Source organism: Mastigoproctus giganteus, chromosome 12 (genome assembly GCF_048544385.1).
Source record: "Mastigoproctus giganteus isolate SK-2022 chromosome 12, ASM4854438v1, whole genome shotgun sequence".
Classification (NCBI taxonomy): domain Eukaryota; kingdom Metazoa; phylum Arthropoda; class Arachnida; order Uropygi; family Thelyphonidae; genus Mastigoproctus; species Mastigoproctus giganteus.
This window is the reverse complement of record NC_143586.1, coordinates 87,131,853-87,155,094: the sequence shown is the minus strand read 5'-3', so window position 1 is coordinate 87,155,094 and position 23,242 is coordinate 87,131,853. Positions and strand designations below refer to the sequence as shown.

Here is a 23,242-nt window from a genome sequence, read left to right as displayed (position 1 = left end):
GATACGGTCAGACATGAAATTCTCTGAGCATTGTAAGAAGGTTGCAGGGAAGGCCCATGGTGTCCTATCAATGATCAATCAAACTTTTGCAAGTAGAGATAGGGACATGATAATCCCATTATATAAGGCTTTTGTTAGACCACACTTGGAATACTGTGTTCAAGTATGGAGACCGCATCTAAAGAAAGACATCGAGCTTCTTGAAAGGGTGCAAAGACGGGTAACTCGCCTGGTGAGATCGGCAAAAGGGCGTCCTTATGAAGAAAGACTTCGAATATGTGGTTGCAGAGTTTGGAAATTAGACACCTTTGGGGTGTTTAAGGCTCTGAGAGGCATCAGTAAAATGAATGAGGACGAAATTTTCAAGATCATAAATGATTCTAAAACTAGGGGGCATAAATTCAAGTTACAGGTGGAAATGTTTAGATTGGACTGCAGGAAGTTTTATTTTAGCCAGCGAGTTATAAATTACTGAAGTAAGTTGCCTACATGGGTGGTAGAGGCTGACAGTTTGGGGAAATTCAAAGGTCATCTGGATAGTACCTTCCGGTCAGGGAAGTGCATAGGATGATAGGTTTAATTTTCTTTCCTTTTATTTATTTATTTATTATTATTATTTTTTTTTTTTTATCATTGTTTTATTCGGGTTTTTTTTTTTTTTTTTTCTGGCTGGAGCAGCATAAGCCATGAGCTTCTTGCACCATGCGGCCGATACTAATACTAATATGACCAATAATGATAAAAATAAGCAAAGAAGTCTTTGCTGCTTTTCTTCACATTCTTTGCCAGATGGAGACATCTTGAAATCTGCCTTAGCTTGCCTAATCTCTTTTGCAACTTGATTACAGACTAGTTCATATCTACTATAGGCATCTGTATCACCTGAAAATTTTTATGAATCCCATGCATTTTTCTTCATTGCCACAATTCTCATCAGTTCATCTAACATCCGTTTTGGTCTAAGCCTTGAACAATATCCCTTAGTTGGTAGAAAAAGCCTATTTGTTTCTATGATTGCATCCCTGAATGCTTCCCATTTAGAATTTGCTGTTAATAACTTCATCATTTAGTCCCACTGATATAATTTAAAAACTGATTCCTTTTTAGTCACTATTACAAAAGCCTTCCCCTCACCCTTGACAGTAGTTCAGCTTTAAGTAAATCTCACATCAATACACTATGAACACTACCACCTAGTGAGCTTTTTATCTGCAGATTATTAATGCATATTGGCTGCCAGGTGTCACTTGGTGAAGAAAGCCGATTGTATTTTACAAATAGATTAAATAGGCTTAGTAGCGTTCATTAGCTTATTTTTTCAAATTTAGCTAGTGATTTTTTTAAGTTACAACTCGCTGCTCCTACAGCCACAGAGTAGTAAGATATTGCTAGTCTGTGCCTACAGCTATTGTAACGGTGTTTTATGCGGGAATATTGTAGCTCAGAAGAATAGCAAGATTTAAATTGTAATAATTAAGTATTTTGAAGGGCTTAATCACCTCTTGGGCATATATCTTTGTATTTTTTGATTAGTTAACATATTTGTGTTTTACAAATAGATTAAATAGGCTTAGTAGCATTCGTTAGCGTATTTTTTAAAATTTAGTTAGTGACTTTGTAAGTTACAACTCGCTGCTCTTACTGCTATCGTATTGGTGTTTTGGCTGTAATATCATAGTGTAGAAGATTAGTAGGGTTTAATTGTAATAAATAAGTATTTTCAAGGTTTTAATCACTTTTTGGGCATATATATTTTGTATTTAACTAAGGATAAAACTAATTTAGCATTGTGATCGTTATGGTATAGCATAACTTGATAACGTATATCTCGAATTTGATAGCTAATGTATAACGTAAAACTATATAGCTGAATACATATTTACTGCATTAACTTAGTATATTATAGTATAGTGTAGTAAATTAAATCAATTAAATTTATTAACCTTATTAATTTTCATTGTTAATTAATTAAATTGTATTTAAACAGAAATCATGCCCCAGACTGAAGCTGCAATGCAACGTGCACAAAGTGGCGGGAGTGCTGTGGCTCGTGGGAGAGCCGCATGGGGGGACAATTCTCCAATCTATCACAGCCTAAAGAAATGTGCAACTTGTGATATGTTTGCAGATCTTTCTGGCACGGTACAGTGATATGTTGAAAAAATGTTGCGAGTTAGAGTTAAATTTGAAAGTGTCTGCAAATCTGCCTGACATGATAGGAGGGATTATATGACGAAAGCCTTGTCAATCAATTTGGCCCTGGAGAGACTGTGCAAAGCTCATGGGGTAGAATTTTTCTCAGCACGATCTGTGCATGTTAACAGGAAAGATTGTTTCTACAGGGATGGGATACACTTAAATTGAAAGGGTGCAAGAATATTTGCTGATGCTATTGAGGCAGTGTTAGGTGGGTCAGAAAACTGCTTCTATTAGAATGAGCAGCAGCCTGCAAAGCGAGATACTGGGGATTTCAAGGGCTGCTGGGGGATCATCATGAAACAAATAAATATATGGGGTGAGTTAGGGTAACTAAGAGTAAGAATAGGTGTATGTATACTTTCACGTACACCAATGCTAGGAGTATAGTAAATAAATTTGATGAATTTGAAGTACTGGTCAAGACACCAAGATATTGTTGGGCTATCAGAGACGTGGTGCCACACAGATATAAGCAGTGCAGAATTGGAATTTGGGGAATACAATGTGTACAGAAAGGATAGACAGGAAGGGAGGAGGGGTTATGCTGTTAGTTAAGAAACATAAAATCTAAGGAAGTGCATCCAGTTGACATTGGTGGACAATGCAATGTTGAGTCAGTGTGGTGTGACATAAGCACTGGGAAAGGGAAAATGAGAGTAGTTGTGTGTTATAGGCCTAATGAATCTGCTGAGTATAATGAGCAATTGTGCAGAGAAATAGTTGGCCAGTAAATCAGATTGTGTTCTGATGGGGTATTTTAGCTTCCCAGATATTGACTGGAACTTGTGAGTTGGTTACTTGCACACCAGCAACACTTTTGTGGATTTATTAGATGACTATTTTCTTCAGTAACATGTCCGAGAGGCATCCAGAGCGACTAATACTCTTGATCTCATTATCAGCAGTGATTTTTTTTTATGCATTAAGAATATGCAGATAAAGGAACTACTGGGTGACAGTGATCACAATGTACTGATGTGGGAATTACTTAAAGATGTAACTACCATTAAGGCTAAAGGAAAGGGTTATTGCTTTCATAAAGGTGACTGCAGTGGTCTCAGACAGTTTTTAAATTCTATACAGTGGGATCAACTGATGATGTTACCAATGGTGAAATCTAAATGGGAGGCCTTCAGGGACTTAATCTTGGAGGGTACTAGGCTTTTCATACCAATTAAGAAACACTGTTCAAAGTTTAGGCCTAAATCGATATCAGATGAATTAATTCTTCAAACAGGCCTCTGGGGTTGGGTAAATTCAAATTGTGGTTTTAAAATATTTCTCACCAACCAATAATAAAATAAAATAAAACACAGAAACTAGAATTTTGAAAACTGTTTACTACTATATATTTAAAATACAACTAAAAAGGATAAAATACATAATATATATATATATATACACACACATAGAATAAAATACATTAAAATACCGGGTTAAAAGTGATAAAACCGAATGTAGTTTTCGAAAGCTCCTGCCTTCTTCCTCAGCGGTAGCTTCCTTGTACTGCGGTGCATCTTAAGTGCTAGCAGGTTTATGGTCTAAATCACGTGTTTATCGCCATGTGTTCTCCTATGTACTGGGACCAGAAGCGGCTCAGGAGCGCGTCATACGGAATCATTCATCCCTTCTGAGGATCATAGCCTCAAAGAGGGGATGAATCCGCAAACCTTTGTCTCTGTTAATGTTCTCTGTTGAATTAATCTGCAAACTCTTGAGCCACTTGCAATCCCAGAATTGATCAGATGAATTAATGTGGCTCGTGGCAGAAAAGAAAAATGCATGGGATGCATATAAATTATCAGGTGACACAAAAGCCTATGGAAGATATAAGCTTGTCTGTAATCAAGTCACAAAGGAGATTAGGCAAGCAAAGGCAGATTACAAGACATCTTTGGCAAAGGATGCAAAGAAAAACAGCAAAGAATTCTTTACTTATGTAAACTCTAGAAGGAAAGGGATGAATCAGATTGGTTCACTTAACATAGATGGTTTGATTATTGATGATCATGCTCGGGTAGCTGATAAACAGAACGAGTATTTTGCATCTACATTCACACATGAGGAGTTATTCAAAGAGGGGAATGCCAGAAGTTTATCAAACTCTAACAGGGTGCTACATGATTTTGTAATAACTGAGAGCAAAGTGGAGGAGAAATTGTTGAAGTTAAACATAAGGAAGGCACCTAGGGTGGATGAAATCTATCCAGTTAAAGGAGGCAGCAAAGGAAGTAAGCAAACCCTTAGCCATAATTATGAAAGCTTCCTTGGACCCTTGGGAGGTCCCCATGGACTGGAGATGTGCAAACGTGTCACCAATTCACAAATGGTGCGGGGATCAAAGGGTGACACAAGTAATTATAGATCTGTTAATTTGATTTCTGTTCCAGGGAAAATAATGGAGTCACTGGTTAAGGAAGGGAGAAGACAGAGTGGTTATCACTGGATACTGCTGTTCGTGGGCTAATGTTATTAGTGGAGTCCCCAGGATTCAGTGTTGGGCCCATCTTTGTTTTTGGATTTATCAATGATATTGATGATGGTATATCAGGGTTAATGTATAAATTTGCAGATGATACGAAGGTTGGCAGGTTTGTTAATGACAGTAATGATAGTACGCTACTGCAACAGGATCTGGAAAAGTTCACAGATGGGCTGAAAGGTGGCAGCTGAAGTTTAACATTGACAAATGTAAAGTACTGCATATGGGTAGCAGTAACCCCAGAGTATCATATCAACTGGGTGGTACTACACTCAAGGTAGTGGAGAATGAAAACGATCTGTGGGTAATTGTGCAGTCAGATAAGTCAGATACGAAGTTTTCTAAACAGTGCAAAAAGGTTGAAAGAGTAAGTCATGGTGTCTTGTCAGTGATATACAGGAATTTTTCTAGCAGGGATAAGGGGCAATTGTCCCCTTGTATAAGACAATGGTCAGGCAACACCTTGAGTACTGTATACAGGTCTGGTGGCTTCATTTTAGGGAGGATGTAGAGCTGCTGGAATGAGTACAGAGAAGGGAAACGAGATTGCTAAGTAGAACAAAAGGTTGGTGTTACCAAGAAAGGCTTTAGTTTGTAAATTGCAGCTTCTGGAGACTAGGCATGTGTGAGATGATCTAATTGAGGTGTATAATGCCTTGAATGGATTGAGCAGGCTCAGTGCTAATGGGATTCTTCCTCTTGCTCAGATTACTCACCTGAGGCGGAATAAATTCAAATTGAGGAACAGATGTGTGGCAGTTCGAATTGTAGAACAGATGTGTGGAAATTCACTTAGCCAGTGGGTAGTTGATAGTTGGAACAAACTTCCATCTGTCGTAATGGGTTGTTGTTGTTATTTGGTTTTTAGGAGCATTAGCAACTAAGGCCATATTGCTCCGGGAATATGTGGTGGTCATTCCCTGACCTTTCCGCATCCTCCGTATTTGGTGGTGACGGGCTCGAACCCCGGTCTGATCAAGAAGCGTGTGCTACGCACTGCTGCTCCTTCCCATCTGGCTTCGGAGGCGCTGTCATAGTGGAAGTCAGCAACTTAAGTTCAAGGCAGAACTAGACAAACATTTGGAGTGAATGTATAAGTAAAATGGTTTTTTTTTTTTTTTTTTTGCTGTTGCTAATTAAGCTTTCTTTCTTGCATCTTATGCCCTACTAATGATAATAACTTCATCATTTGCTCCCACTGATAGAATTTAAAAACGATTCTTTTTAGTCACCATTGTTAACAGGAGAGACCTTCTGCAGGGATGGAATACACTTAAATAGAAAGGGTGCAAGAATATTTGCTGATGCAGTGTTAGGTGGGTCGGAAAACTGCTAGCTTGGGTGATAAAAGGACTAATAGATTAACAGTAGCCACTGGCAGAGGTGAAAGTGATTCTTGCACTGCTTCTATTGGAGGTGCCTCCGTAGCCAGGTGGGCAGGAGCAGCAGTACGTAGCACACCCTTCTTGATTAGACTGGGATTCGAGCCTGTGACCACCAAATACGGAGGATGCAGAAAGGTCAGGGAATGACCACCGCATATCCAAGGAGCAATATGGCCTTAGTTGCTAATGCTCCTAAAACCAAAAAACAACAGCTTCTATTGGAATGAGCAGCAGCCTGGAAAACAAGATGCAGGGTATTTCATAGACTGCTAGGAGTCATTGCGGTACAAGTATACACATGGGTTGTGTTAGGGTAGCTTAGAATAGGAACAGGTGCATGTATACTTGCGTGTACACCAATGCTAGGAGTTTGGTAAATAAATTTGATGAATTTGAGGTATTGAGGTATCAAAACATCAAACGCAGATATTGTTGGGATATCAGAGATGTGGTGTCACACAGATATAAGGAATGCAGAACTGGAATTTGGGGAGTACAATGTGTACAGAAAGGATAGGAAGGGAGAGGAGGGGTTATGCTATTAGTTAAGAAACGCATAAAATCCAAGGAAGTGAAGCCAGTCGACATTGCTCGACAGTGCAGTGCCAAGTCAGTTTGGTGTGACACAAGCATTGGGAGATGAAAATTGAGAGTAGGAGTGTGTTATAGGCTTAATGACTCTGAGGAGTATAATAAGAAACTGTACAGGGAAATAGAATGGGCCAGTATATCAGAGAGTCTTATAATTTGGGATTTTAATTTCTCAGATATTGACTGGAATTTGTGGTTGGTCACTCACACACTAGCAAGGCTTTTGTGGATTATTGGATGATTGTTTTCTGCATCAGCATGTTCGGGAGGCAACTAGAGGGAGTAATTCTCTTGATTTGATTATCAGTAGTGATTCTTCATGCATTAAGAATCTGCAGATAAAGGAACCACTAGGTGGCAGTGATCACAGTGTGCTGAAGGGGATTTGCTCAAGGAGGTAACTACCATTCAGGGCTAAAGGGAAGGGTTTTTGCTTTTGTAAAAGCAACTACGATGGTCTGAGACTGTATTTAAATTCTACACAGTGGGACCAACTGATGATGTTACCAGCAGCAAATTCAAAATGTGAAGCATTCAAAGAATTTATCTTGGAAGCTAATAGGCTTTACATACCAACTAAGAAATATTGTTCAAGGTTTAGGCCTAAATGGATGTCAGATGAACTAATGAGACATATGGCAGAGAAGAAAAATGCATGGGATACATATAAATCAATGGGTGACATGGAAGCCTATGATAGATATAAGCTGGTCTTTAACCAAGTCACAAGGGAGGTTTGGCAGGCAAAGGCAGATTATGAGAAATCCTTGGCAAAGGATGCAAAGAAAAACAGAAAAGAATTCTTTACCTATGTAAACTGTAGAAGGAAAGGGATGAATCAGATTGGTCCACTAGATATTGATGGTTCAACTGTTGATGATCCTGCTCAGGTGGATCATCAACAGAACAAACTAAACGAGTATTTTGCATCTATATTCACACATGAAGAGTTATTCAGGAAGGGGAATGCCAGAGGTGAAGTAAACTCTGGTAGTGAGCTAGATGATTTTGTAATAACTGAGAGGAAAGTGGAGGAGAAATTTGTGGAGGATAAACATAAAAAAGACACCCGGGGTTGATGGGATCTATCCAGTTATATTAAAGGAGGCAGCAAAGGAAGTAAGCAAACCCTTAGCCATAATTATGAGAGCTTCTTTGGACTCAGAGGAGGTACCCATAGACTGGATGTTCAAATGTGACCCCCGTTTCACAAAGGAGGATCAAAGGCTGACACAAGTAATTATAGACCTGTGAGTTTAACTTCTGTTCCAGGAAAATTAATGGAGGCACTGGTTAAATAAGCACTGCAGGATCATCTAGACAATACTTCAGTTATGGCTCGGACACAGCATGGTTTTGTTAAGGGAAAGTCTAGTGGACCAATCTGATTCATCCCTTTCCTTCTAGAGTTTACATAGGTAAAGAATTCTTTTCTGTTTTTCTTTGCATCCTTTGCCAAGGATTTCTCATAATCTGCCTTTGCCTGCCTAACCTCCCTTGTGACTTGGTTAAAGACCAGCTTATATCTATCATAGGCTTCCATGTCACCCATTGATTTATATGTATCCCATGCATTTTTCTTCTCTGCCATATGTCTCATTAGTTCATCTGACATCCATTTAGGCCTAAAGTATTGGGTCTCAGTATTGGGTCCATTATTGTTTTCTGTATTTATAAATGATATTGATGATGGTATATCAAGCTTAATGTCCAAGTTTGCAGACGATATGAAGGTTGGCAGGGTTTTCAAGGACACTACTGACACTATGCTACTGCAACAGGATCTGGAAAGGTTGAGCAGATGGGCTGAGAGGTGGCAAATGAAGTTTAACATTGACAAATGTAAAGTACTACATATGGGAAACAGCAACCCCAGAGCAACGTATAAACTCTGTAGTACTACACTGACAGTGGTAGAGAATGAAAGGGACCTGGGGGTGGTTGTGCAGGCAGATATGAATTTTTCTGAGCAGTGCAGACGGGCTGCAAGAGTAGCTCATGGTGTATTGTCGATGATATATAGGAATTTTTCTAGCAGGGATAAGGAGGTGATTATTCCCTTGTATAAGGCAATGGCAGACCACACCTAGAGTACTGTATACAGGTCTGGAGGCCTCATTTCAAGAAGGATGTAGAGATGCTGGAACGAGTACAGAGAAGGGCAACAAGATTAGTGAATGGAACAAAGGGGTGCTCTTACGAAGAAAGGCTTAAGTTTTGCAAATTACAGTGTATGGAGACTAGGCACCGGCGAGGTGATCTGATAGAGGTGTATGAAGCCTTGAATGGTTTGAGCATGCTCAATGCTGTTGGGATTCTTCCTCTTGCTCAGAATAATCACCTGAGAGGGCATAAATTCAAATTGAGAAAAGACAGATTTAGGATAGACGTGAGGAAATTTGCCTTTAGCCAGCAGGTGGTTGGTTGGTGGAATAGACTTCCATCCCTTGTCGTGGAAGTTGATAGCCTAAATGAGTTTAAGGCTCAGCTGGACAGGTATTTCGAACGAACAGAGGGGTGAAGTGGAAGTGGTTATTTTTTATTTATTTATTTATTAATTTTTTTTTTTTTTTTTTTTTTTTTTTTTGGGCTGATGCTGCATAAGCTTGCTTTCTTGCATCAAATGCCTCTACTAATGCTAAGGCTAATGCTAAACGAGTATTTTGCATCTATATTCACACATGAAGAGTTATTCAGGATGGGGAATGCCAGAGGTGAAGTAAACTCTGGCAGTGAGCTAGATGATTTTGTAATAACTGAGAGGAAAGTGGAGGAGAAATTGTTTAGGGTAAACATAAAAAAGACACCCGGAGTGGATGGGATCTATCCAGTTATATTAAAGGAGGCAGCAAAGGAAGTAAGCAAACCCTTAGCAATAATTATGAGAGCTTCTTTGGACTCAGAGGAGGTACCCATAGACTGGATGTGCAAATGTGACCCCCAATTCACAAAGGAGGATCAAAGGCTGACACAAGTAATTATAGACCTGTGAGTTTAACTTCTGTTCCAGGAAAATTAATGGAGGCACTGGTTAAATAAGCACTGCAGGACCATCTAGACAATACTTCAGTTATAGCTTGGACACAGCATGGTTTTGTTAAGGGAAAGTTTTGCCTGACCAATTTGATTGGATACTATGATGCAGTCACAAAACAACTGGATGCAGGGAATAACTTTGATATTGGGGTTAGCAAGATATCCAGAGGAGCTAGGATCAGTTGTCAGACTGAGATTAATGGCTGTCCTGTTGAATATCTGTGGGTGTCCTTATAGTAAGATGGAACTCCCTTTCAGTAGAGAGATCTTGTGCATATTTAGTAAATGCTTGGTAATAGTCCTCTTCATTTATGAACAGATGGGCGAGGCCATGGAGCAGGTCAAGAATCGTGGCAATGAACACACTGTTGGAGGTCTTCGTATAATGGGCCGGAGTAGAGGAGATGGGTCCAATCTTCAGGTTATCTGCTTATACAGAAGGGATAATTAATAATGGCTGGTGATCAAGAAGGTGGCATGGGAGGATCAGTTTTTGGAAAGGTTTGAGCAAATTTTGGCATGATTTTTTTATTAATGAGGCCTTTTTCAGATTCTATCCATCTAATTTGCCAGATATGAACAAGTATTGCTGTGAAGAGCTTCTTTTCTTGTTTAATATCATTTGCTGGATTTATGGTGTGGTCGAGGATGGTTGCAGAGAGACCTCTGGACAAATAGTAGTGCAGACCCTGCTGGGTCATCTCTAGGTTGAGGGTGAGGACTCCCACAAAAACCTGGAGGGCTGGGTTGCTGACTGTATGACAGGTCCTGGTAATTGTTAGGAGAATAGAAAGGGCTGAATTTATGCAAGTTTTCATTTGTTGTTGACTTTAAACCACACACCAGCATCATATGTGATGGTAGGAATGAATAGAGCTTTATAAAGTAGAATGAGAGAATACCCGTTCAAACCTCAGTTCAGACCTACTAATGCAATCAATTATTGAAGTATAGTTCCTGATTTTTCTGTGAAGATGAGTGAAAATTGAGTTTACTGTCCAGGACTATTCCCAGATGTCTTAATTCTCTTACCAGTTTGATGGTTTGTTCAGAGATCTTAATCAACAGAGGCCATCAGGTATAAAGGGTATATACTATATATAGTATTGATTTTGTTTTTTCTGGTGAAATCTTGAGAATAAGATCAAGATCATCGGCGTAGTCTTCTGTGTGTTGATGAATCCTTGGTCCAGGTTAAGTAGTTGCTGATGATGCAGTGCAGTTGCTGTGGAACATCTAAGACAAACAGCAGTTGCTGTGGAACGTCTAAGATGATGTTCCACAGGAATGGGCCAAGGACAGAGTCCTGTGGATTGGATGAGAGAGAGAGAGAGAGAGAGAGAGAGAGAGAGAGAGAGAGAGAGAGAGAGAGAGAGAGAGAGATTGGTAAGTTTATGAGATCATTATTTTCCTCTTTGACAGGTAGTCCTGATGCAGTTGTAGAGATTTTTTGGGTTGTAAGCCTATCAGAGTCTGCAGAGAACACTGGGCCACCAGAGCACATCCAAGGTCTCAGAATCAACATCAAAATGGATGGCGATTACAAGAAAATATTTGTGGATGGTTAGAAGTGGCAGGCAGTTATTTGTTGTAGGACATATACAGTGCAACAGCCCAGCCAGAAACTGTACTGCCTGTTGGACTGCAAGCCAGTTTTGCTGTAGGGTAGCAAGTCTTTTGAGTAGAAGATGCTCGAAAAGTTTGCTCAGTACTGGGAGGAGTGCAATCAGACAGTATGATCATGTCTGGTCCAATGATTTTGAGGGAGTTCTGAGTACCAGGTGGATGTTCCATTCATTCAATGGAATTTAATAGAATTCAATATTCTGTTCAATTACATTCAGCAGGAAAGACACCAGAGGCAAGGCAGTGGTTGTAGAGATTCAGAAGGAAATGGGGATTTATCTGTGCCACCATCTTGATAAATGCGCACTTTTTTTTTTTCCTTTTTATTTTTTATTTATTATACTAGGCATTCCCTGCCCTGAACTGGCATCCCCACCATATCATACAATACCTTACTCAGAGACAGATACATCAATCCACTTATACAATATACATAAATACATATACCTAGCAGAAAAAGCCCAAATCAAATCTTAGGGAATATTCTGACAAATACTTTACCATGGCCAAATTAAAGCGTCTTTTGACGCTGATGGTGAATGTAGCAAGCCAAAGCATGCTACATTCACCATCAGAGTCAAAACAAATCATGGATCCATTTCACATCATCTATTACCCCAAATGACCAGCATTAAGGTGGTCTGGGAAAACAGAACCTGGAAAATGAAGAGAAAATACACATCTCATCCTTCATTGAACATAGTGTAATAGATGCACTATTGCAGAGATAAGTGCAATAGCTAATTCTCTTGGGAAAACAATTTGTGACATCTGTGCAATATTATCATATTCCCAGAGTTTCTGGACTTGAAACAGAAAACTGAGAGTAAAATAAGGTTAACTCATACTGAGGCAAGTGCTGTTTGGCCAGATGGCATCCAATATGAAATAATTAAGCACCTCTCACCAAAATCAATGGATCAGTTGTTCGTTCTTTCTGTATAGCAGAATTTTTCTTGAAGAGCAATTTCCAGATGCCTGGTGCAAGGCAACTATTCTTACTTTTGCAATACCAGGAAGGGATCCTAAAATTCCTACCAACAATTGACCTGTCATTTGGCTAGCTGTTTATACAAAATCCTGGAGAGAATGGTCAGTGTTCATCTTATGTGGTATTTAATTTAGGATAAAATGACCTCCTCCCCAGCATTCAGTGCAGTTTTCAAAGAAACAGGTCCACTCTGGATCATTTAATCAGACTGGAAACACCTATCCAGGATGATTTCCTAAAATGAGAATATCTGGTATTCTTTGATATGAGAAAAGTGTATGATACAACTTGGATATTTGGCATTTTAAAAGACCTATATAGCCTTGGTCTTTTCAAGTTTGATCCACATTCTCTGATTCCTTTTGCCAAGAGCAGGGAGTATTGCATGGATCAGTTTTAAGTGTTATGCTTTTTACCATGAAAGTAAATTCCATGACAGACAAATATCTTCAAACTGTAAACTGTGTCCTCTAAGTTGATGACTTGAGCTTATTTTCTCAGTCATGCAACATGAGTGTTATTGAAAGACAGCTGCAACAAGACATTGATCACCTCCTGGGCACTGACTAATGATTCAGGTTCTTGCTGCAAAAGTCCATTTGCATTCATTTTTGTCATAAGTGCAGTCCTTATCCTGAATTGAGGCTTGGACAAAATGCTGTTTCAGTAGTAATAGACACAAAATTCTTGGAACTCTTATTTAATAAAAAGTCGACTTTTCTTGAAAATATCTGTAAACTCCATGAAAAGTGCATGAGATTCTTGAATATTCTGTGTGCTCTTTCCTCTACTTCTTGGGAGTGCTCACTGATACACCTTACTTTGCATCTACTGTGCACTTTTGAATTCGAATTTGACGTCCACTTCTGCTTCTAGGCACATTGAGATTAGGGGAAATGATTTGGATGATACTGCAGCCAAATTAAAAATTCACATGAATAATCAGGCCTGTCACCCCCATACAAACTACAAGCAAATAATAAACAACAGTATATACTCCCAGTGGCACGATTAATGAATGGACAGACAACAAATAAATTATATCAGGTAAAAAAGCCTGTAACTGAAATGGCAGTCTAGTCTGTGTAGAAATCATATAGAGGGAAGTTGTTCTTGCTTGACTCTGCATAGGACACATTCTTTCCTGCCTGAGGGCTGATGGCCCTCTTATGTGCAAGTCTTGTCACAGCCATTTTAAACCATAAAACATATTTTAACTGACACTGATAATTTTACTAGTGTACAAAATATATGTTTTACCAGTTTTAACCATCTAATTGGGCTATACACTCAGTCAGATTGTAACAGTGACCACATGTCAGATGTTTTTAAATTTTTACAAATATAATATCAAGCATTTAGTTTTAGTCTGTGTACTGCATTTTACTCTGTTTTATATTTGTATATATTATTTGATGGGTAACCTTTCTGAAAGATTACTGAAAACCTTTTAATACATTTTATGGTTTGATCATGTGCACTATAGCCTTAGCCACTTTTGCACCAGTAAAACAAATCAAATCAAATCTTTGACATGAAAAAAGCTCTACACAACTTGGTAGTATGGTGTTTAAAAGACTTCTCTATTTATCTGGTCTTAGAGGTAATTGTCCTCTAATATATTTTTATCAAAACAACTCTTCCAAGTTCATGTTATATCCAGTTTATCTTGAATTTTTTTTTGTGAAGAGGAAGGAGAGTTCTCCAAGGCCCTGTTGTCAGTTTTTCTCTTTTTGCAGACGTAAACTCTATTACAGAACAGCTTCCTCCATCAGTAAATAGTCCTCTTTATGTGGACAATTTTAATATTTTTGTGACTCCTGCAACATGAGAGTTATTGAACAACTGTGACAAACTAGAACTACCTTAGTTTCCTAATCTTTGGCCAGTGGAATGAAATGCAATTCCTGTGGTAGCAGAAACAAAATTTCTGAGTCTCATCTTTGATAAAAAGTTGACTTTCCTCCAACATATCTGTCAGCTTGATAAAATGCACAAGCGGTCGAAACATGCTTAGTGTCATTTGTCCAATTATTGGGAAGCAGATAGAAGCACATTATTGTCCCTTTATCAAGTACTTCTCCAGTCAAAACTTGATTGTGATTCCCAAGTCTATTTCTCTGTTATAAGTTCCGTTCTTCAATGGCTCGATCCATTCCACTACAGAGCCATCCAGATTGCCACTGGGGCATTTCATACTTCGCCCATCCAAAGTCATTATGTGGAAGCTAATGAACCACTGTTGATACATCAACATCAACATACTCAGAACTGCCAATCATCCCTTTGGTATCAGGGTCCAAGAGCTAGTTCAAGATATAAACTTTACATTGTATAATATATCGCTGTCAACTAAGCAAATCCTTCCACCTTGGAATATGTGACTTTCATCTTGTGATTTTCCTCTTAGGAACTGGCTGAAAGTTGATACATCTCCACATATATATCGACAACTCTTTGCAGCATACTGAGCTAAATATCCTGATCAATGGAGCTTGAAGTCTGAAGTGCACGTAGGACCTGCTTGTGTTTTCCCAAGCTAGACTATCTATGATCGGATTCCATATGAATGTAGTATATACACTGCAGAGTTACATACAATAGAACTGCCATTGGATCATATAAAATCCTACCAGTATTAAATGTGCATTCTTTATACTGACTCTCTAAGCATATTGCAGGCATTATCAGAGATGAGAAGCACTCCTCATCTGGCTGTCTTGGATACATCAAATGCTACACTCTCTTTCAGAGTTAAACTTTGATATTCACTTTTGCTGGATCCCTAGCCATGTTGCTATCATAGGCAATGACTTGGCTGATACTACAACCAAATGAGCAATGCCACAGAATCACATCCTTTTTCCTCTGTACAGACTACAAGCATTTAATTCACAACAAACTATATATATAATGGCAAGAATCATGGGAACACCACCAACAAGTTGAACCAAATGAAACCTGTAATTATGCATTGACAGTCTAGTCAGCACAATATTCGCCAGGAGAAAGTAGTTCTTGCTCAGCTCTGCTTTGGCAATTATTGCCTGATGCATTCCTATCTGCTGAGGGCTAATGATCCTCCCATGTATAGATATTGTGATGCCATTTTTAACAATTCAGAACATTTTAATCAAATGTACATCTTTTAGTAATGAACACTCAGTTTTACCCATCTGGCTCAGCCAGATGGATAAAACTGATACATTCAGCCCAATTTTTTGAGACTATGATGGTGTGACAGATATAATCAAATTTTTTATTTACTCAATTACTTATACACATTATTTCATTGTATTTACTTACTTGAATAATTTTATTTGGAGTGTTTTATTGTTTTATATGATATATTTTATAAATATTAATTAGTTATACTATTTTATATTTATATTTTATACCTTTTTGACTTGACACGCTATAGCCATAGATGATGATGTGCCGTAAAACCCTTAAACAACCAACCTTCATTATATATGCCATTCTGTGTTGTAATAGCCATGTATATATATAAAATGGTAGCAATATAGAATGTGAACATACATTTTCAAGTACCTTTTTTGGGTTCTGGTCAACAACCAAATTCCTTTAGCCCCATCCTTTTCAGATTCTACTTCTTGCAATTCCTTATTTCCAAAGATAAAATCAAAGCTCAAAAGAAAGATTTCACAATATCTTGGAGATTTATAAAAACTTGCAGGAGATATTTGGCAGCATTACAGAAGTGACAATCAGTGGGCTCGCTGTATTGCCCCAAGGGCAATACTTTGAAAGGGAATATAATCCAAAATTAGTTAAGGTAAGTTGATTTGAATGTTTTTAAATACATTTTCATAACTTTTGGGTAGCATCTTGCACGGTATAACTACATTTGTACTTAATTAAATCATATCAGTATAGCTGTAATCACTTTAAAATGTAAATTGTTTCCAGTTATTAAAAATTGTTTTTTGTCCCCAGACAATCGGCATGCGGTTCTTTCCCCATCCTCTTATTCAAACTGATGCTGTTCTCAGCCTTGACGAGGATGTTGTTCTTTCTGCTGAAGAGGTAAAATGCTAAAATAGCTTATATAAATATTTAGGAAGCTGCCTTTATCTCTCGTTTTACAGAAACCTAGTAGAACATATCTAAGGAACATGTATTGATACAATCATATTAAAACATGCAATGTACTATAAATATATTGGAAAATATGAAACTTTATGATTTCTAACTTTTATAAGTATTGTAAAATAAAACACAGTAACATTATCATGAATGCTGTAGATACTCAGTGAATTGAATATTGATAAGTCTGTTTTCTCAATATTAAACTCTGTCTCCTCTTAAAACCATTATGCGAATAATGCTTTAAAATTCTTCTTAACTCAAACTGTATTTAACACTGTTCTCAGTAACTCAGTTTTTTGTCTTTTATTTCTGTAAAACAAAGTCAGCACAAAATATTTGTGTGTGGGCTAAATCTAAGCAGAAGTGGGTAGGGAGCACATTAGCAGTTCATTAATTACCTCAATTCACAAGCTATTCACATTCTCTCTCTCTCTCTCTCTCTCTCTCTCTCTCTCTCTCTCTCTCTCTCTCTCTCTCTCTCTCTCTCTCTCTCTCTCTCTCTCTCTGAACAACTTTGATATGCATAATCACTTGATCTTCTTCCCGTAAGTCTGACATGAAATGTATCTATTGCTGCAGTAATTCTGCTTCTTAAAATGAACTGTTTTGAAAGTTCCCAAATGTTAAGTTAAGATCAAAGTCAGAGTATGGTATACGTACAAGAGAAGGTCACAGTTTCGTCATGTGAATATGCATAATGAGCACTGCTGGAACATTTTCTATTCAGCTTGCTTTGATTTTATTTTTAAATACAGGTAACCCTCGTATAACACTGTAGTTTGGTTCCTACAAAATCTCGTGTAATGCGAAACAGTGTTATACAGGACTAAAAATCAGTACAAAATAGGGGAGCCGACCGGGCTAGCCGAGTGGGTAAAGTACCTGCCCGGCAACCCAAAGGTCGCGGGTTCGATTCCCGCCTCGGGCTTGGATCAAAGTACTGCAAAAACCTGGGAGGTGCAATATGGCCACAGAAGCCGATGCGCCAACAACTACCAAATCAAAAAAAAAAAAAAAAAAAAAACAAAATAGGGGAGGGGCATTCCAAAAGCTGACAAAAATACGCCTTTTTTTTTTTTTATAACTATTGGAAACTTAATATTTATAGTAGTAATTTAAATAGTAATTGAACGAATGTCTTACCTTACAAACTGTCATACTTATATGTCAGAAAATGTACATTCATTTTATTTTCTTCCTCTTCATAGCTGCTAAGCGCAATCTCTTCTGCAGCATCTGGACTTTGTGTACCTTCTGCTCATTTTAAAAGTGACAAAGTGCACTCTTCGAAGTAACAATTATTTTTTATGGTCTCAAACAAGCACAAGTTCAATAGCACCCAGGGATCTCTTGTTCTCCCAACAAAATACAGTGAACCCCTGCTTTAAATGATATGTGAAAATCTGAAGAATATTTTCCAGTTAGCAAAATAAAAATAAATTTACACTTGCATACGTAGCTTAATTAACACATACTGTAATATGTACATACTAATTGATATTTCTGTTCACTGAATTTTTTTTTTTTTTTTTTTGTTGTTGTAAAATTTGAAACAGTAAAAATGATAAGCAATTAACAACAAAGAACAAGGCACGCACAAGTTGCAACAAACACGATGTGGTGTAATGAGTTTCTGAAAATTTATTTATCTTTTTTTATATGATTGAATATTTCATGGAAGGGGAAACACATTTCACCATAATAGCGTGAAAACCCACAGAATTCCAATTATAAGTACTATAGCAAATGCAAAAAGATCGAGTTTACTAAAAAAGTAAAAAAGTAAAGTGCAGCCATTATCAACCCACTGCAGGATGGAAGCCTCCTCAACAATTCATGCTGAGGGAAATGGACCATAATCTGCCACGCTGGTCCAGTGCGGGTTGGCAGATCAACCGTATTCAGCAGTCAGTGGCTTGAACCCAGGTCTACTCAAAGAGCGTGTGCTACTGCACTCCTGCTCCTGCCCACTCGGCTACGGAGGCCGTTTACTACCCGTTTATAATTGATTACACTAACAGAAAAGACCAATAAACCAGAAACTGCAAATTGTTTTATCGTAGTGACCTCCAGAAATGTGCTTGATTAAAAAAAAATATCATGAAGCCATAACAACTAGTGAGTCAACAGCAGGGATTCACAAAAAGGAATGGAAATGTTGAAAATTACATCTAACATAATAGTAGGATTTTCCCAGCACAAAAGCTCAAAAATATCATCTTCACCAAGATTTCCAGCAATTCTCAAACCATGTTAGAGCAAGACCTTGTTGTAGAAGTACCATGTTGTATGAGGATTGCCACAATTTATCAATCGTGTTAGAGCAAAACCATGTTGTAAAAGTACTTTAGACTTTTACAACTTTGGACCACCTGTAGAGTGCTGAGACGCTCTTCAGAGAGAGTCTCAGCACTCTACAGGTGGCATCAAAGAGCAAACTAAAGACTGTCAACTGCTTATAAAATTAAAGTCATTTCTTATCAGAAAGAAACAAATGAGAAGTGCAGGTTATCTAGATATAGACCAAAGTGTATTAAGCAGTTTTCTCTATGCTAAGAAAATAACTTTTCTTTAACAAATTGCTCAGCCTTTTCATGAATAAGTGTTTCACTTAAAGATCATAATCATGATCAATTTCAGGCAAGTAATGGATGGCTAGTAAATTCCAAAAAAATCCATGATATAGATTTTCTAAATATTTGTAGAAAAAAATTTAAATGTTAGTGTTGAGGTCTGTAATGTAATGAATTCAATCTATAAAGTATGGTTTCTTTTATAAGTATTTGCCTGGACCTTGAAAAGCAATTCTTGGCGTAGCAGCAAGTATAGAAAGAATGTTTAATTCTTTTGGGTAGCACCATGAATAGAACAGAGAAACTTCCCATTATTGTAATTGAAAAATTTTTGAAATCATAAGACTTGCATGACAGCTGAATTTTTTTTGTATATGGCTGCAAAAATTGGATTTCTTCATGGCAGATTTATAAAAATAAATAAAGAAAAATTATTTTTATTTATTGATAATTGCACATCTCACATTATTCCAGTGTTAACTGCTACTTCAGTTAAATTCCTGCACCAAAAACCACATCACAGCTTTAGGCCTTAGACCAGAGAATTATTCAAAATTTTTAAGAAAAGATATTGCATACATAGAAGGGTATCCAGGACACAGAGGATGAGAATGCACTTAGAATCAATTTATTGCAAGTTAGGAGAATAACAAGCAGAATGTAGAATATTGTTGCTGAAAACTTATTTGCAAATGTTTTTAGGTTAACTGGAGTTCCAATAGCAAGTACTGTTACAGAAGATGAGAAGGATGTACATATTCTAGGTGATAGCTGGAATAATGTCATTTCTGCCTTGGGTGTTGAATGTTGATAGTGATATTGAAATTAGTGAAGTATGTTTACCAATGCAAAGATAGTTTCCCCATTTCCAAGAACAAGAGAATGAAAGTAAAGATAATGTAAAGAAGAAGAAATTGACATTCCTGCTTGCCAACTAACTCGGAAGGCAGATATAAGGTGTACATTTATAGATCTTCCTACTGAAATGCAAAATAAATGTTCCTACAATAAATCTTATTGAGGGTGTTGAACAAGGACTGATAAGAAAATGCATGAGACCCTTCTTACTTAATATTTAAATAAAATGAATATATAAATTTAATTTTAGCATTAGTAGAGGCATATGATGCAAGAAAGCAAGCTTATATAGCATCAGCCAAAAAAAAAAAAAAAACTTCCCATTTCACCCATCACTCCAAGGTTTGTCCAGTTCTTCCTTGAATTTATTTCACCCTCAACTTCCACAACGACAGATAGAAGTTTGTTCCAGTAATCAACTACCGGCTGGCTAAGCCGACCGGTCTAGCCGGGTGGGTAAAGGGTCTCCCTGGCAACCCAAAGGTCGTGGGTTCGAATCCCGCCTCGGGCTTGAATCAGAGTACTGCAAAAACCTTGGGAGGTGCATTATGGCCACAGAAGCCAATGCGCCAACAGCTAACTAAAAACAAACAAAAACAAAACCGGCTGGCTAAAGGCAAATTTCCACGCATCTGTTCTACAACTGTCTTTCCCCTTCCTCTTGCTTAGATTATGCCCCCTCAGGTTCATAATCTGAGCAAGAGGAAGAATCCCATCAGAATTGAGCTTGCTCATACCATTCAAGGCCTTATACACCTCAATTAGATCACCTCACAGGTGCCTAGTCTCCAAATGCTGCAATTTGCATAACTTAAGTCTCTCTCTTGGTTAGAGCAACCCTTTGTTCCACTCACCAGTCTCATTGCCCTTCTCTGTAATCATTCCAGCAGCTCTACATCCTACCTAAAATGAAGCCACCAGACCTGTATACAGTACTCAAGGTGTGGCCTGACCATTGCCTTATACAAGGGGACAATCACCTCCTTATCCCTACTACCAAAATTTCTGTATATCATTGACAAGACATCATGAGCTACTCTTGCAGCCTGTCTCCCCTGCACTGTTCAAAAAACTTCAGATCTGGCTGCACAATTACCCCCACGTCCAGCTACTGTTAATCTTTTAGTTTCTGAATCTTCCCCCCCCAAGCTATCAGTTTTCCCACCCCCACCTAACACTGCCTCAATAGCATCAGCAAATATTCTTGCACCCTGTTTATTTAAGTGTATCCCATCCCTGTATAAGCAGTCTCTCCTGTTAGCATGCACAGCCCACTCAGAAATATTTTCTACCCCTTGAGCCTTGCACAATCTCTCCAGGGCCAAATTGATTGACAAGGCTCTCATCATATATTCCCTCCAATCGTGTCTGGGCAGAATTGCAAGCATTTTCAAATTCGGCCCTAGCTCGCAAGTTTTTCTCAACCTTGGTCTGTACTTGTTAATTAAATCTGCAGATCTCTTACTCTTAAGGTCATTAGTGCCAAAGCCGACCGGGCTAGCCGAGTGGGTAAAGTACCTGCCCGGCAACCCAAAGGTCGCAGGTTCGATTCCTGCCTCGGGCTTGGATCAAAGCACTGCAAAAACCTTGGGAGGTGCAATATGGCCACAGAAGCCGATGCGCCAACAACTACCAAATCAAAAAAAAAAAAAAAAAAAAAATTAGTTCCAACATGTACAACATGTCACCTTTTGTACCTTTAAAAGACTTGATTACAGACTAGCTTATACCTACCATAGTCTTCTGTGTCACCTGATAAATTATATGCATTCCATGCATTTTTCTTCTCTGCTGTGAGTTTTATTAGTTGATCTGTTGTCCATTTAGGCCTAAACTTTGAACAGTATTTCTTAGTTGGGAAAAAGAGCCTCCAAGATTAGTAGCTCCAAGACTAGTAGCTTCTACGATTACTTCCTTGAATGCTTCCCATTTAGAATTTGCTGTTGATAACACCATCAGTTGGTCCCATTGTATAGAATTTAAAAACTGTCTGAGACTACTGTAGTCACCTTTACAAAATCAAAAACCCTATCCTTTACGCCCAATGGTAGTTATATCTTTAAGTAAATACCACATCAGTGCACTGTGGTCACTGCCACCTAGTGATTCCTTTATCTGCAGATTCTTAATGCATTAAGAATCACTGCTGATAATCAGATCAAGAGTATTACTCCCTCTAACTGCCTCTCAAACATGCTGCTGTAGAAAACAGTCATCTGATAAATCCACAAAAGTCTTGCTAGTGTGCGAGTGACCAATCGACAAGTTCCAGTCAATATCTGGGAAGTTAAAATCCTCCATCATAAGATAATTTGATTTACTTCCCCACTATTTCTCTGTGCATTTAGTTCTGCTATAATGCGCATTTTTGAAACTCAAATTTGCTCCAACTAGACTGATATATTAGGGAATAATGTGAGTACAATGTGTTGGCTCATGTGCGATTTCATCCGCAAGTAACACCAGGTGAACGCAAAACCTGGCACCAGGCTGAACATAGCAGTCTGCGCTACGTTCACGATACATATAAGTCCATGGATAGGCTGTGGCCTAGGGAATGGTGACTAATGGAGATACATATAATTATATGAAGCTTAAAAAATACCAAATGTGTGAGTGATATATTTCCCATTTACTGTAGTTATATTGGTCGGAGACACTGTTGTCATTTGCTGTATTGACATGGTAACACGTGATATTGTGGGCCAACTCGTGTTTTCAGGCGCTCCCATTTTTTCATTCAAACAGAAATTTCGTGAAGCATGATAGCATGAGCAGAGAAGCACATTTCTGGAGATCACTACCATAAAACAAAAACAATTTGCAGTTCCTGGTTTGTTGGAATTTTCAGTTAGTGCAATCTAATTATAAACCAATAGTAAACTCGATCTTATTGCATTTGCTTTAATACACACAGCTGGAATTCTGTGGGTTTTTACATTATTATGGGGGAGCCGACTGGGCTAGCCGGGTGGGTAAAGTGCCTGCCTGGCAACCCAAAGGTTGCGGGTTCGATTCCAGCCTGGGGCTTGGATCAAAGTACTGCAAAAACCTTGGGAGGTGCATTATGGCCACAGAAACCTATGTGCCAACAACTACCAAAAAAAAAAAAAAAAAAAAAAACATTATTATGGTGAAATGTGTTTCCTCTTCCATGAAATCTTCAATCATATAAAAAACATAAATAAATTTTCAGAATCATTTCTGTTTTTTAAGCTTTGTAGACTTGTCTCACTTGTGCATCCCGTGTTTGTCATTATTGATTGCTAACCTTTTTTACTGTTTTAAATTTTACAATCCAAAAAAAGAAAATGTCAGTGAACAGAAATATCAATCAAACAAAGTTCATATCTTGTCAAGGTAAAGTGCTATATTTACTGAAATATTTATT

General features: G+C 38.0%; 1 protein-coding gene across 1 annotated transcript in view; it reads left to right on the top strand.

The window, feature by feature from the left end:
• The window catches only part of ttv (exostosin glycosyltransferase 1 ttv), a 432,006-nt gene that overhangs the window by 394,916 nt on the left and 13,848 nt on the right, over positions 1 to 23,242 (top strand). Inside the window, exon 6 of the mRNA XM_090386681.1 lies at positions 16,268 to 16,357. Within this exon, the coding sequence (XP_090242807.1) occupies positions 16,268 to 16,357 (90 nt within the window). The remainder of the gene's footprint in view (positions 1 to 16,267; positions 16,358 to 23,242) is intronic.